Genomic DNA, 12754 nt, shown 5'->3' on the forward strand with positions numbered 1-12754 from the left:
AATCTGTTCCTGGATCATCCAGGTTTGCCATGGTCTCAACACTACCCTTATAAATAATGGAATAATGGAATTTGACCCAAAAGAGTTTATGACATATTTTATGTTGTTTTATTGTACTTTCCAAAAATAAGGAGTTACAAACAAGCTGCTATGAGAGCACAAAGGAAAGAAAAAAACACAATTTCAACCCGTATGAGGATTTGGCAGTTTCCTGCTATCATATTATAAAGTCTCGAACCATCTCTAATTTATTTTTCTATGGCACCATAGCCAGTGCTGAATACTATTTGCTAAATAAATGAATCCAGTTTGAGCAAATCAAGATAGGCTTCATAAAGGATATGATACTTAGAAAAATACAAGGTTTGGGCAGACTGAATTGAAAGGGAGCTAGTATTCTAGAATCAGAGAGTGTTAAGAGAAAAGGCATAGCTAGGAAGTTGGAAAGCCATGTTTGTAAGAAAATACTTTTAGCTACGTAGAGAGAATTCAACTCCATTAGTTAATGGAGAGTAAGGGCCAAAAGGATAAATTAAGGCTCTTGCAGAAGGCCCTGTATCTAGATCGAAAATCTTCTCATTTTCTTTAAAGATGGAACCAACCACATCTCGTGTTGTGACAATAGAAGAGGTAGCAGAGGGCGGTTTGTGAGTTTGACCCTAAACCCACATTCATGAACTAGGTACTTACAGGTGTGATAATGCAGAAAGATCATTGAAAGCACCTTCAGGCACAACAGAAATATCATTTCCATGTAATGAACTAAAAGCAAAAAAACAAAACAAGACCAGTATTAAATTTCTTATATGTCAGAGTTCAGAAAAATTCTCACACGTGTGTGAGACTTTAGTTTACAATAAGCATTTTAAATCAGTACAGAAAATATGATCTATTTAATACATAGTCTTGGCATAACTGCGTATGTATTTGGGAAAACAAGAAGTTAGTTCTTCACATCATCTACATAAAGTCAATTCTAGATTGAAGAGCTAAATGTAAAAACAAATCAAAAATGTATGAAATGAAAATAAAGAGGAGCTCCTTTTTATAAATATAGGATGGGACAGGCTTTTTTTAAAGATTTTATTTATTTATTTGAGGGAGAGAGAGAGAGTGAGTGAGAGAGATCAGGAGCAGGGGGGAGGGGCAGAGGGAGAAGCAGGCTCCCTGCTGAACAGGTAGCCAATGAAGAACTCGATCCCAGGACCCTGGGATCATGACCTGAGCCAAAGGCAGATGCTTAACCAACTGAGCCACCCAGGGGGCCTGGGAAAGGCTTTCAAAGCAGCATATAAAACTCAGAAACCATAAAGGGCAAGAGTGACAACACGAAATATATCCATAATATGAAAGATAACATGTAAGGAACAGAATGGAAAATATTTACAACATATATAAGACACAAGGATTAATTCCTTTGTAAAAAGACCTACAAAGTTAGTCAAGTAGTAGATGCATAAAGACATGTATGTTAATAAAGAAAAGACAAGGTACCCAATAGAAAATCAGAAACGATATGATCAGGCCCATGGAAACACAAATGATTAATTAAAAAAAATAAAATATGCACAAATACTCTAGTTATTGGAATTTCAAATTAAAACAGGAATGGAAAATAATGTTCAATCTGTCATAGAACTATTAATATTATTCCATATTTGCCAGAGTGCTTTGAAATAAGTACTCCATTAAAATAGGTACTCAATCTGTCATAGAACAAAAATGAAAGAATTAATACCATTCAAGATTTTCCAGAGTGCTTTGTAATAGTACTCTATTAAAACAAAGTTGGTGGAAAATAAGTTTGTAAATTGACAAATTCTGGTTTTGGGGGGACAACCTGACAGTTACTTTTGGTATCCTCACAACACACCTGACAGTAAGACGAATGTGTAGGATGTTCGTTCCAGCACTGTATGAATAATGCAAATCTGGACTCAAACCCCATGACAGTTGGGGTGCCCGGGTGGCTCAGTTGGTTAAGTGTCTCCCTCTTGATTTCAGCTCAGGTCTTGATCTCAGGATTGTGAGATCGAGCGCCTGTCAGGCTCTGTACTGGGCATAGAGCCTGCTTAGGATTTGATCTCTCCCTCTGCCCTTCCCCCCTCTAAAAAACAACAATGATAAAAAAAACCCAAATAACCCCCAAAACCACCACATGATAGTTAAAGATGGGGATGATCAAACAAGCTACGGTCCCTTCATCCTATGGAATATTCTTGTACGAGTTAAACAGCTGAGGAATATTTTTATATGATGGAATGGAAATAGTGTAAGGCATATTGTTAAGTAAAAATTAGCAGATGACAGAACAAGAACAAATCCTATTTATGCTTTTTAGAAGGTATATGGCCATGAGCATATACGTATCAGCATCTAAAAACAAATGCATATAAAAAAGGACCAGAAGACAACATAAAACTGTCTAACTGTTAATTCTGGGGGAGGGGATTGTGATTGGAGATCATGTTTCATTTCATATATTTAAAATACATTTTAACAGTAAAAATGTAGTCATCGATTATGTAAATTTTAAAGAAAATAAAATTTCCTGTATTTTGTTCAAAATTAGCTGGATTTTTATAAAACATACGTTATTATTATCTATTACCAAATAAATGACTACAACAACAGCGTCGTGTTGCCCAAATAAAGGCTGTTGAGTACTGATACAGGAAAAGATGTAATTTTCCTATTTCCGAATTTGTAGTAAATCCCCATGTGTATGTCTAAAAATGCCCAAGAGTCAAAATTGCAGTTAAATCAGTAAAACAAAAACAAAAACAAAAACAACCCAAAACTCGGATCCCTGAGATAAAAGATATTTTGTTGAGCAAAAGATGCTTACAGTAATCTGAGAGACTTCAATCCATCGAAGGTTCGAGGAGGAATACATCTCAAACGGTTGTAACTAAGAATTCTGAAAGCATACATAGCAGATTTGTTTTACTCAGATATCCCCAAATGGCCAAATGTCATTTTAAAAATAAAGCAGTGAAGAAAAAAGGTTGTTTTAGCATTTTATAAACTGGGGATATTGATATACAGTATTTTGTGACTGTTTGTGTTTTCAGTAATACAACATATTTCTTTCTAAATACAGTCTAGAATGCTTTCTGCCCCAGCCGACGGCTCAACTATTCCCTCCCTCAGGTGACAGACTTCTATAGAATCTCTCCCAACCCCGCCACAAACGTAAATTATTCTTTGTTTCTTTTCTGGAACCCAACACTTTTTTTAAAAAATAGTATCTGTAGTTGTTTGTTTATTGAGTTGTTTTTGTCTGTTTCTCCCAACAATATTTATATTTATATTTCTTGAGGGCAGGCTCTCTCTGTCTTGTTAACAGGGAATGGCCAAGTGCCTAGAAAATGTCTTTTGTCCAGTGAATTAATAAGTACTCAGGCCCACATTTTCATACTCACAAGGTGAGGAGCTGGGTCATGTTGCTGAAACTCTGATTAGAAAGGGTGCTTATTCGGTTGTTACTTAAGTCTCTACAAGAGGAAAAAGAAACAAATGGAGTGAACTGTCACAGACAAAGTGAAGTATTAGTGATTCTTAGAGAAGGCTCTGCATGCTCAGTCACTGCGGCATTCTTAGAGCTCAGCTTTCACCTGAAACACCAAAACACTGGATAACCCTGGGGGGTAGATTGACACATTCATAATTATTCACGCCCCTGCCTGTTGAAATGAGAAGGGACGATGTTTTGGGTGCCACCGCTTGAAAACTGCAGTTTTCACTTCGTAACAGGTTCAAGCAAGCTCACTCTTCCCGTCTCTCTCTCTGCTCGCTCCTCTGCCAGAATGTGATGTTCCACAGCCCGCTCCCATGTCTGGTCCCAGAGCAAAGACATGGGGAGGCCCCTCACAACGGACACATTGTATGGGTGAGAATTAAACCTTTGTTCGTGAACGTTCTATTGGTTGCATATCCTTCAGCTTCCCTGATCTATATGCTCATTGGTAGACACTGTCAACTTTGGTAGCTGAAAGCACTCTTTTGATTACATTTGCAACGCCATAGTGAGGAACTTAGCCCTTGGCGAAGTCACTGGCACACAGCAGGTAGGTCCTCGATAAATATCTGTTTAATTTGTAAGTAAATAAGAGAGATGTGGGTTTTTTTAACCAATGAGACATGGCTGTTGATAGCCAAGTGTAACTGGTCCTATGGGTTGTGATTTATACCCAGTGAACTTGCTCTTCTTTTTATTATATATATCTGTGACCATTTATAATATGACACATGTAATGCATACTGTAACTATAATTATATTGCAATATAATGTAATACAATAAAATATATATAATGGCATACTATATATGACATATATGATGTATCATTGGCAGTTTTGCAATAGGAAAAAATCAGTGAATATAGACATACACGTAGTCATACAGTGATATGTATATACTCACTGATTTGTCTCTACTGCAAAATGCTAAACACATAAATAAAAGGAAGATTTATGAATAAATGAAAAATTACAGGTCATAGTTTATGATCATTGTATGTGTGTATATTCACTACTTTTTTCCTAAAGCAAAATATATAAATCAATGGAAGATGCAGACGAGCCAGAGATTATCCATTCCTTTATTAAAATGACCAAAATATCGGTAAAATGAGCCTATACAACTTGCGAAATGATAGGAATGCTACAGGACTTCAAGATCCATCTTCTCAGCTGCTCGAGCACTACCCCTAAATTTAGAAATAAAGAAGTGTATCTATATTAGCAGCAGTTACTTGCTGAGAGGAGCATAATGAGTCATTGGTAAAGCCATTTCTGGATCTACAAATGCTCATTTTTCATTTCCAAACTGGTCTTAAATAATCGCATCCTGTCCCACAAATGACCCAATCCTGCTGAAGTGACCCTCTGGAAATTGCAGCAATTTAATGGTTTATTTAACAGAACAGAATGTATGTAATCAGTTCCTGCTGCTACTAAGTAAGTAAGGAGAGGCAGAACAAGACATCTTAGGGACATTCTCCCTTTTTCGGTTTATTCATTTGTCATTTAAACAGTCCTGTGTACTTTCTACACAGTGATTTTCTTATACGTTTAAGAGAAACTGAAAATGATTAACAGTGTTTTAACCAACCACAACCTTCTAGGGCCAAGTTTACATTGAGAAATGTAACATTTTCGGCGACTTACATTTCTAGAATTCACTAATTAGGGATAAACCTCCTTATTCTAGAACACTAGAAATTGGCCTCCTCAGCCAGCCATATTTACTCTAAAATCAGATAGGGCTTAAACTAAAGATAAAGTATTTCTCTTTACATTTACTTCCATTGCTAATTTTTGTTTGCTTGTGAGAAGCTTTATCAATTACCAGCAAGGCCACGCTAAGTGTGACATTTTATACAGTAAGATTTTCTCTTTAAAAATATTGTACATATAACTAGATTTTAATGTTGGTATATTTAAATACAATCTTGTATTACTACTTAAAAAATCATTTACACTGATGAAAAAGATGTTATTTTACGAGGGCATCAAAGCAAAGTGAAAAAAAGTCAATGTCTGAAATTTACGCTCAGAATGTCAGCATCTTTGTCAAGTGTACTTAAATACTGTGTAATTAAAAATGAGTTTTATAAAATCACGTTTGAATACTGGAAGTACTTAACTTAGAGCATATTATATAAGAAAATCAAACCTAATAAAATGTATTTTCAGTGAAGTTATTACCATCCACAACCTTTTGCTTCAAGTCAAGAAGAATAAAGCCATTACTTTCTAGCTTCCTTTTCTTGGCTTGTCATAAAATAGCCCATGTTCATTATCAGTAGAAGTATCCGAATTTTCCGCATTTCTACAGTTCTCTGATACTTAATCAGATTTGTACTTTGAATAGAGGAGGTCCTTCCCCTAAGATGCACCACTGCCTGACTGATATTCAATGAAAATGTAGCTACTGACCCAGAACCGCAGTGAGGAAGGAGGGAAGCATCTAACTGTAAACGATTTATATTATCTGAAAGGTTCACTAAATCTTCTGCCCCTTGCTACCCCCACTTTGGTGAACTAGAATAAGTCAAGATGAAAAAAATACAACACGTTACTTACATAAGTGTTAAATGTTTGTAGTTATAGAGCTCCTTAGGCACCAATGTAAATTGGTTCCCATCCAGATACCTAAAAACAAGGACACAATATTATTTTTTTTTAAAGGAACAATGGTGTGGCACAAAACAGTTGACACAATTTCACTCCTAACTGAGGCAAGGAAGCACTTTGCAATTCTGGCTTTAAGACATCATGTTCCCTCTAGCTGGGACTGTTATTTAAAAGAAGTAGAGGAAAAAAAGCACAGTTGTCCAATCCAGAAGAACTATTTTGTGGAATCGCTTAGTGTAAATTATAAAACCAAGGAGAGACTGGAGAGTCCAGTTCTTTGTGGTTTATGTAATGAGGCGAGTCGTGTGTCCAACCATTTGTGCGTCAAGAAGGTTCATTCAATCAACCATATTTTTAGTCAGCCTCCAGTCTGCTTGTATTTATGTGGGGACGATACCATGAAATGCGTTCACTATCGACAGAACCTTGGGGCTGAGGGCAAGACCACTCCACCTAGTAAATAACAATCAATGCCTTCAAGGAGATATTTAGGAATTCAAATGAGATTTCAGTTAAAAATAACCTGTATATCTATCTGCTTTGTGATAATAATTTTAGAAGGTTTTATAGAAAATCACAACCTTTATCAAAGACACAAATATAACATCTACATGTAAAAGTAATCAAATAACCACATATATGTGAAGTTTCCTTTCTGGATTAAAGTCAGCAGGATAATCTGAAAATAGACAGACATTGGGCTAATTGGCCAGACATAAAAATGAATGAATGCTTTAGGTTTTGTTCAAAATGTCATACAAAGAAAAATAAACTCCATCTCAAACAAGGCTGTATTTTCCTAGAATAAAGACGACAAAGGGTACAATGTCTTTCGGCAACGTGGGCTCCCTGCTTACAGGTGTGCCCACAAAGAATCCCAGCCCAGTGGGCAGAGGGCCCCTCCTCCCCCCGTCTCATGGCCCATCTTGAGATCTAAGGTTGAAGTTATTAGTATTTTTGCTAGATACAGAAGTAGCTGAGAAATTGCCTCAGATAATAATTATTTCAAATAGTTCAAAATAAAAAGTTATATAAAAGGCACACGTTATCAAAATATGTAATAAATACAGGACTAAGAATCGGGCACGTGTTATGATTTCTTACTTATGCCTGCTCAAATTTCCTGCCTTCTTATTTCTTCTTCGACTCCTTTCTTTCCTCCACCCAAGTATTTCTGGGTACCACTAGAGGGAAGCATAATCCCATAGACTTCAGTATTCTCCCTTTATTCTGGAAAATGTCATAGCAGAAAGCTAAAAGGATTCAGAATGTGTGCTATGGATGTTTACATGTAGAACCATCTAAGAGGGAAATTATATGGAACTGATTAAAAATAATAGATACCATTTGTTTAAAATTGTCCACTAATATGTCCTCGTTTTTGCCAAATTCTTTAATAATTTAATATAAAATGCAATGAAATTTTTCTAATACACGCATATACGTGATTGTAGAGAAGGATCCTGCTGACTTGGTAGGATTCTAAGAATAAGCTCTTGGGGAGATAAAACTAGAATTCACAAGAGATGAGTTAATATTTTCCTCATCTCTGTAACATATTTCTTCAGAAAAATATTACTTTTTAATACTTTGTGAAGAAACAGATTGAAGATTCAACTGTCTGACGGAAGAAACATATGGATGGCATAGACACGATATGAACCAAGCAGGTTCTCAGATGTAGTTTAATAAGGAAATTAAAGAACGTTTAAGGGGCGCCTGGGTGGTGCAGTCGTTAAGCGTCTGCCTTCAGCTCAGGGCGTGATCCCGGCGTTCCAGCATCGAGCCCCACATCAGGCTCCTCCACTGGGAGCCTGCTTCTTCCTCTCCCACTCCCCCTGCTTGTGTTCCCTCTCTCGCTGGCTGTCTCTCTCTGTCTAATAAATAAATAAATCTTTAAAAAAAAATAAAGAACGTTTAAAATTATTTGATAGGCATCAGGGAGAAGCACTAAGCTATGGGCCAGTTGAAAAGAAGGGATTCCACATTAAAGATGACCTGGGTGCGCTGAGTGTTGTGTTCTTGGCTGGGGTGTTCCCAGAATCAAAGCTTTGCATACAGAATACTCTAAAGACATCTAGCTGGATGAAGAGCAATCTCCTGAAATAAATACTTATTAAAATAAGAATTAAGTATTTAATTATGCATACACAAAGCAGTGCTTATAGTTAATTAGCAACTGTGACTGATAGCGCCGAGAGAAACTGAACACTTCACAGCAGTTCAATTCTAAGAGGAACCTTGTGTGTACGTGTGCTAAGATCACACCTCTTTTCCCCCTAAGTGTTCAGTTCAGGACCAAATTAGGATTCAAAGAACTGCGCGTGATTTGCAAATAAGTTCTCCGATAACTGAAGTGACGTCTTCTTGAAACTCATTACCTATGTTCCATGTTGCCAAAAGTTTATCAGAGCTGCTCATTTAGAATGCTTGCACACATGGGCATGAATTACAGGGACACATCTGCACAAATTACACTGGAACTTACATCATTTTGGATACATAGTCCCACACAGAAAAAAATAAACAGAGGCAAATGACTCAACTGCACTCATACCAAGCATTTGTTTCCGGGATATTAGTATGCAGATTACACAATGGAAAGCAGTACGCATGCTTCATGTTACTCAAGCAACTTGTCCTCGGATTTATTCCATTCCACAGACATAATATGAGGCAGCTGAGAAAGTGTGTATGGTGCTTGGTATCTAGATGAGTATATACTGACCATGTACTCTGGGGTCAAATATCAGATATGAAAATGTTAGGGATAATTGGCCCCACACCCTTCATGATCTAAAGGATTCTAATTCAAGTCCAAAGGGCAGTATCTCTTTTTTAAGGATAAAGATTATGCCAGCTTCTTCTAAATCCTAGATATTTATGTATCCCATGTGGGAAGCTATTCTCCCAGGAGATACAGTGGTAAAGAATAATTAGCCATATGGAATATCCCAGACACTGTAGATAAACTAAATATGCAGCATTTCTCAAGGTGTATTTGATGGAACATGAGTCTTGCAAGATGGTCCATGAGAAAAGGGCTATAGGGACAAACATGTATGGGAGCTATCTTATATTTTACCACCCTCCCTTGGGGCTTCAGAGTGCACCTCAGCATAACACAGACATTTGAGAAATCCTACAGCGAATAAGAGAGAAACACACACAACCAGCATTTCCCAAGTGTATCTAAACTGGCCTTTAGATGATCTGTTTAGGGATACTACTTAGTGGCTTACAGAATAGAATTTGGAAATAGGACTCTGAAGATGTTTGTTTGGTTTCCATTTCCCTTGTTGAAATATTAATTGTTAAGGAAACAGAAAGGCAAGCTCTACTTACAATTCAGTGACGTCTCTGGGAATACCTTTGGGCAAGACCTTCAAGGCCTTGTTGCTGCAGCGAACGACTGTGTCCAAGCATGTGCATTCCGCGGGGCAGCGAGAGAGTGGAGAACAGCTACTGTCATCATTGCCTAAGTTGCCAAAAGAAATACAGGAAAACCCAGATGTGTGGCTTTGAAAATGCTAGAAGGGATGTGATGCTTTTAGCTTCACAAACATAAGCATCTTGAGCCAGGAGATCACGTCTGTGCATACAGCACATGGACTGTTGACAAACTCATGCCATCCACTGGAGACAGCCCTGCTTTCAGATTGCCCGGGGCCGAACTCCAGAAAATAACTCACAGTTTCTATCATCCATCCAATCATCACAGTAATTTTCTTTGTTCAGTTATTTATACAAATTACACTTTTAATGAGAATATGTAAATCTACACTGAATTATGGAGAAATTATAAGGACACAGACATGAAGAGACATAAAGGGATAGATTAATTTAAAGTGTTTAGCAGAAAATGTACAGGCCCCTCATTTTAAATTATGAGGCTCGAAGGGGCTCTCCGTTCCCCGGCAGTAATAACAGAACCTACTTTACAAGGCTATTACGAGAATCAAATATGGTGATACATACAGAGCATTAAAATGTGAAAACTGTTATTTTTGTCAGGTTTCCTAGAATTTCTATTTTTTAAGTCAATTGCTTTTCTCCCTTGAACATGGCAGTTCCTAAAAGAGATGCTTAGAATAATAAAGTGAAAATGAAGCTACATAAACAGTACCAACCACGAGCTGGAAACTGGAAAATTTAAATAAAACATTCAGAAACACAGATCAAGCGGCCGTGGATGGGAAAGCAAGTCTGAGGAAGTAGGTGCCCTGTTTCTAAAAACAAACAAAACAAAACAAAAGCAAAAAATGCACAAAACTGTTTGTTGCCCGAAGTAGGACCTGCTGTTCTAGTTGGGCCCCGCAGCAGCGGACTGGTCACGTGAACGCCTGGTGCCCGAGGATTTAGCAAGGCTTTCTTACCATCATCACACGTGAAGTCTTGAATGGCAACATCCTGGATGGGGATTTCTTTGAGGAAGTATGGTTTCTGACAGCGAGGATTTCCGGTTACAATTCTTTTCTTCCTGAGCCATTCACCCAGCCAAGCCAGGTAGCAGTTGCAGTTAAAGGGATTGGCCAACAGGTTTCTAAGAGCCGCGTGCAAACAACGCAGGGTTGAGTTTAGGGTTCCTTACTTCTCAAAACCCCATGGTACCATTTTCCCCACAGCATTTCTGCTGGAACGATTCCTTCTTATTCTTTGTATTCCCCACGGCCCCCAGCCCAACCGTTCCTCCCATTCATACTCAATCACACACAACATATGGGATGCTTTTTTTTTTTTTTTTTTGGCTAAAATACGTGTGTTTGGAACTTAAAAAAATAACACTTTTCATAAGAATTCTTCAAATAATTTCATGCAGAAAATAAAGCAAATGCAGCAATTTGGGGGTTTATGCCGTGGATCCTGATAGAGATCTCATTTAGAGATAATTTAAACTCGTCAGCGATCTGACTTGCTGTCAAACTTCCCTCCACTGATAATGCAGTAATTTAATATAAAGATGAAGGCTGATTACCTTATATTATTGAGTTTAACCTGACAACAGCTATTTCATTAATTTGTCATTTCAAGATTTCCATCTCTTATTTGCTCCAGAGAATAGGTTTCCCATCTAAACTGACAGCTGCGTTGATTAAATGCCAGTTATAAAAATGAATTTACTTCTACAAATCTCAATACTTTTGGCATCTCACCACTTCAGCACAAACCTATTGACAACCTTATTATTTATAAACATGCCATCTTTAATATGCACAAATTAGTCACTCGATGTAAAGTGTCATATTTTATGTGGAAAGAGGATTAAGTGCTTTACTGATGGATGGATGCTTCCCTCAAATTATTTCTTCAGTGACTTGAGCTATGTTGGACCTGTTTTTTTTTTCTTTCTGACTACCCTCTGAGTTCGATTAGTATGTTTAGATGCCATCATTACTAGGAAATCAAATCTGTTATAAGATTTATCATTTCAAACATTGCTTTTTAGATACTGATATAGAAGAGAACTGAAATACATTGTTTGGAGGGTTTAAAAAAAACTCACCTTCTGAGTATCTATAGACCTACAAATATTCTTTATTTTCTAACCGTCTACATAAAATGTCCTCTCAGACAGGCTCAACCTATTTCTTCAATATTTCCCTAATCTCGTAGTAAATGCCCTCTCGTGAACAGTTTTTATTGTAAGTCTGGTCATCCTAAAGTAGCTCCTGTCACTGTGAATGATCCTTTTGAGCACAGTTTGTTGGCAATAACCCTATTGGCTCTGTGTTTATGATACTTAGGCTGAAAAGACTCCAATGTGAGAACGCCGGGGAGAATCTACAACATTTCGGTGATGTGCAGCGCAATCAAGTTATAATAAAATGAGAACGTATAAATTAAGTCACATCACATTATTCTAAGAAAGAGCTGACGGAAAAATAGTTAAATTTTTGTTAAATTTTAATATAAGATAGTAGGTGGCATTTTTAGAAAAAAATTAGTTTAACATGAATAAATTTTGTTGATCTGTAAACACTTGCTCACATTTCTCTTGAAATGCCTAATAATGCATTAAAATGCTATTAATAAAAGGAAGAAATATAATACACTGGGCCAGTCATACATAAATGAACACTATCCTTCATACTTACAGAGTAGATAAAGAATGGAGAGTATCAAATGCCCCTGGCGCGATGGTAGTAATTTGATTATCATATAAAGAAAGCAAACGCACAGAACTCAGTCCTATGAAACTGTCATTGCCAACACAGGTTATGCGATTACTTCTCAACATCCTGAAGGGAAAGAGAACATGGTTATGGAGAGAAAGCATCATGCCATCAGTTTTGCCTATCCGAGGACCCAAGTCACCCCTCTTTGCAAATGGGCAACGTTCATTACTGTTTTCTGAATGCTCTCTTGTCCTTAGGGATTGCTGCGGATATCTACCAACAACGTCCCGACAATAAAACGCTTCGCTTACAGTGATCACACAGTGCTACGGAAAAGTCCAGTGAGCCTCGCGTGCACTCTCGGCCCCATCTGATGAGGGTAGAATGTTTGGCCTCTGACGCTACAATTACGTTTGCCTGATTACATAATGGCCCAATTCACGACTACAGCTCTCTGAGTCTTTGAAGCCCCCTGATTTGTGTATTCGCGGTAGCCTTA

General features: G+C 37.4%; 1 protein-coding gene across 2 annotated transcripts in view; it reads right to left on the bottom strand.

Annotated features, from left to right (window-relative positions):
• The window catches only part of SLIT2 (slit guidance ligand 2), a 344854-nt gene that overhangs the window by 58594 nt on the left and 273506 nt on the right, over positions 1–12754 (bottom strand). For both annotated transcript variants that reach the window (XM_040625101.1, XM_040625100.1), the window contains 7 exons: positions 12235–12378; positions 10516–10682; positions 9485–9617; positions 6089–6157; positions 3426–3497; positions 2849–2920; positions 691–762 (listed from right to left, as the gene is read on the bottom strand). In XM_040625101.1, the coding sequence (XP_040481035.1) occupies positions 691–762; positions 2849–2920; positions 3426–3497; positions 6089–6157; positions 9485–9617; positions 10516–10682; positions 12235–12378 (729 nt within the window). The remainder of the gene's footprint in view (positions 1–690; positions 763–2848; positions 2921–3425; positions 3498–6088; positions 6158–9484; positions 9618–10515; positions 10683–12234; positions 12379–12754) is intronic.

This window comes from Ursus maritimus, unplaced genomic scaffold, assembly GCF_017311325.1.
Source record: "Ursus maritimus isolate PB19 unplaced genomic scaffold, ASM1731132v1 scaffold_8, whole genome shotgun sequence".
Taxonomy (NCBI): domain Eukaryota; kingdom Metazoa; phylum Chordata; class Mammalia; order Carnivora; family Ursidae; genus Ursus; species Ursus maritimus.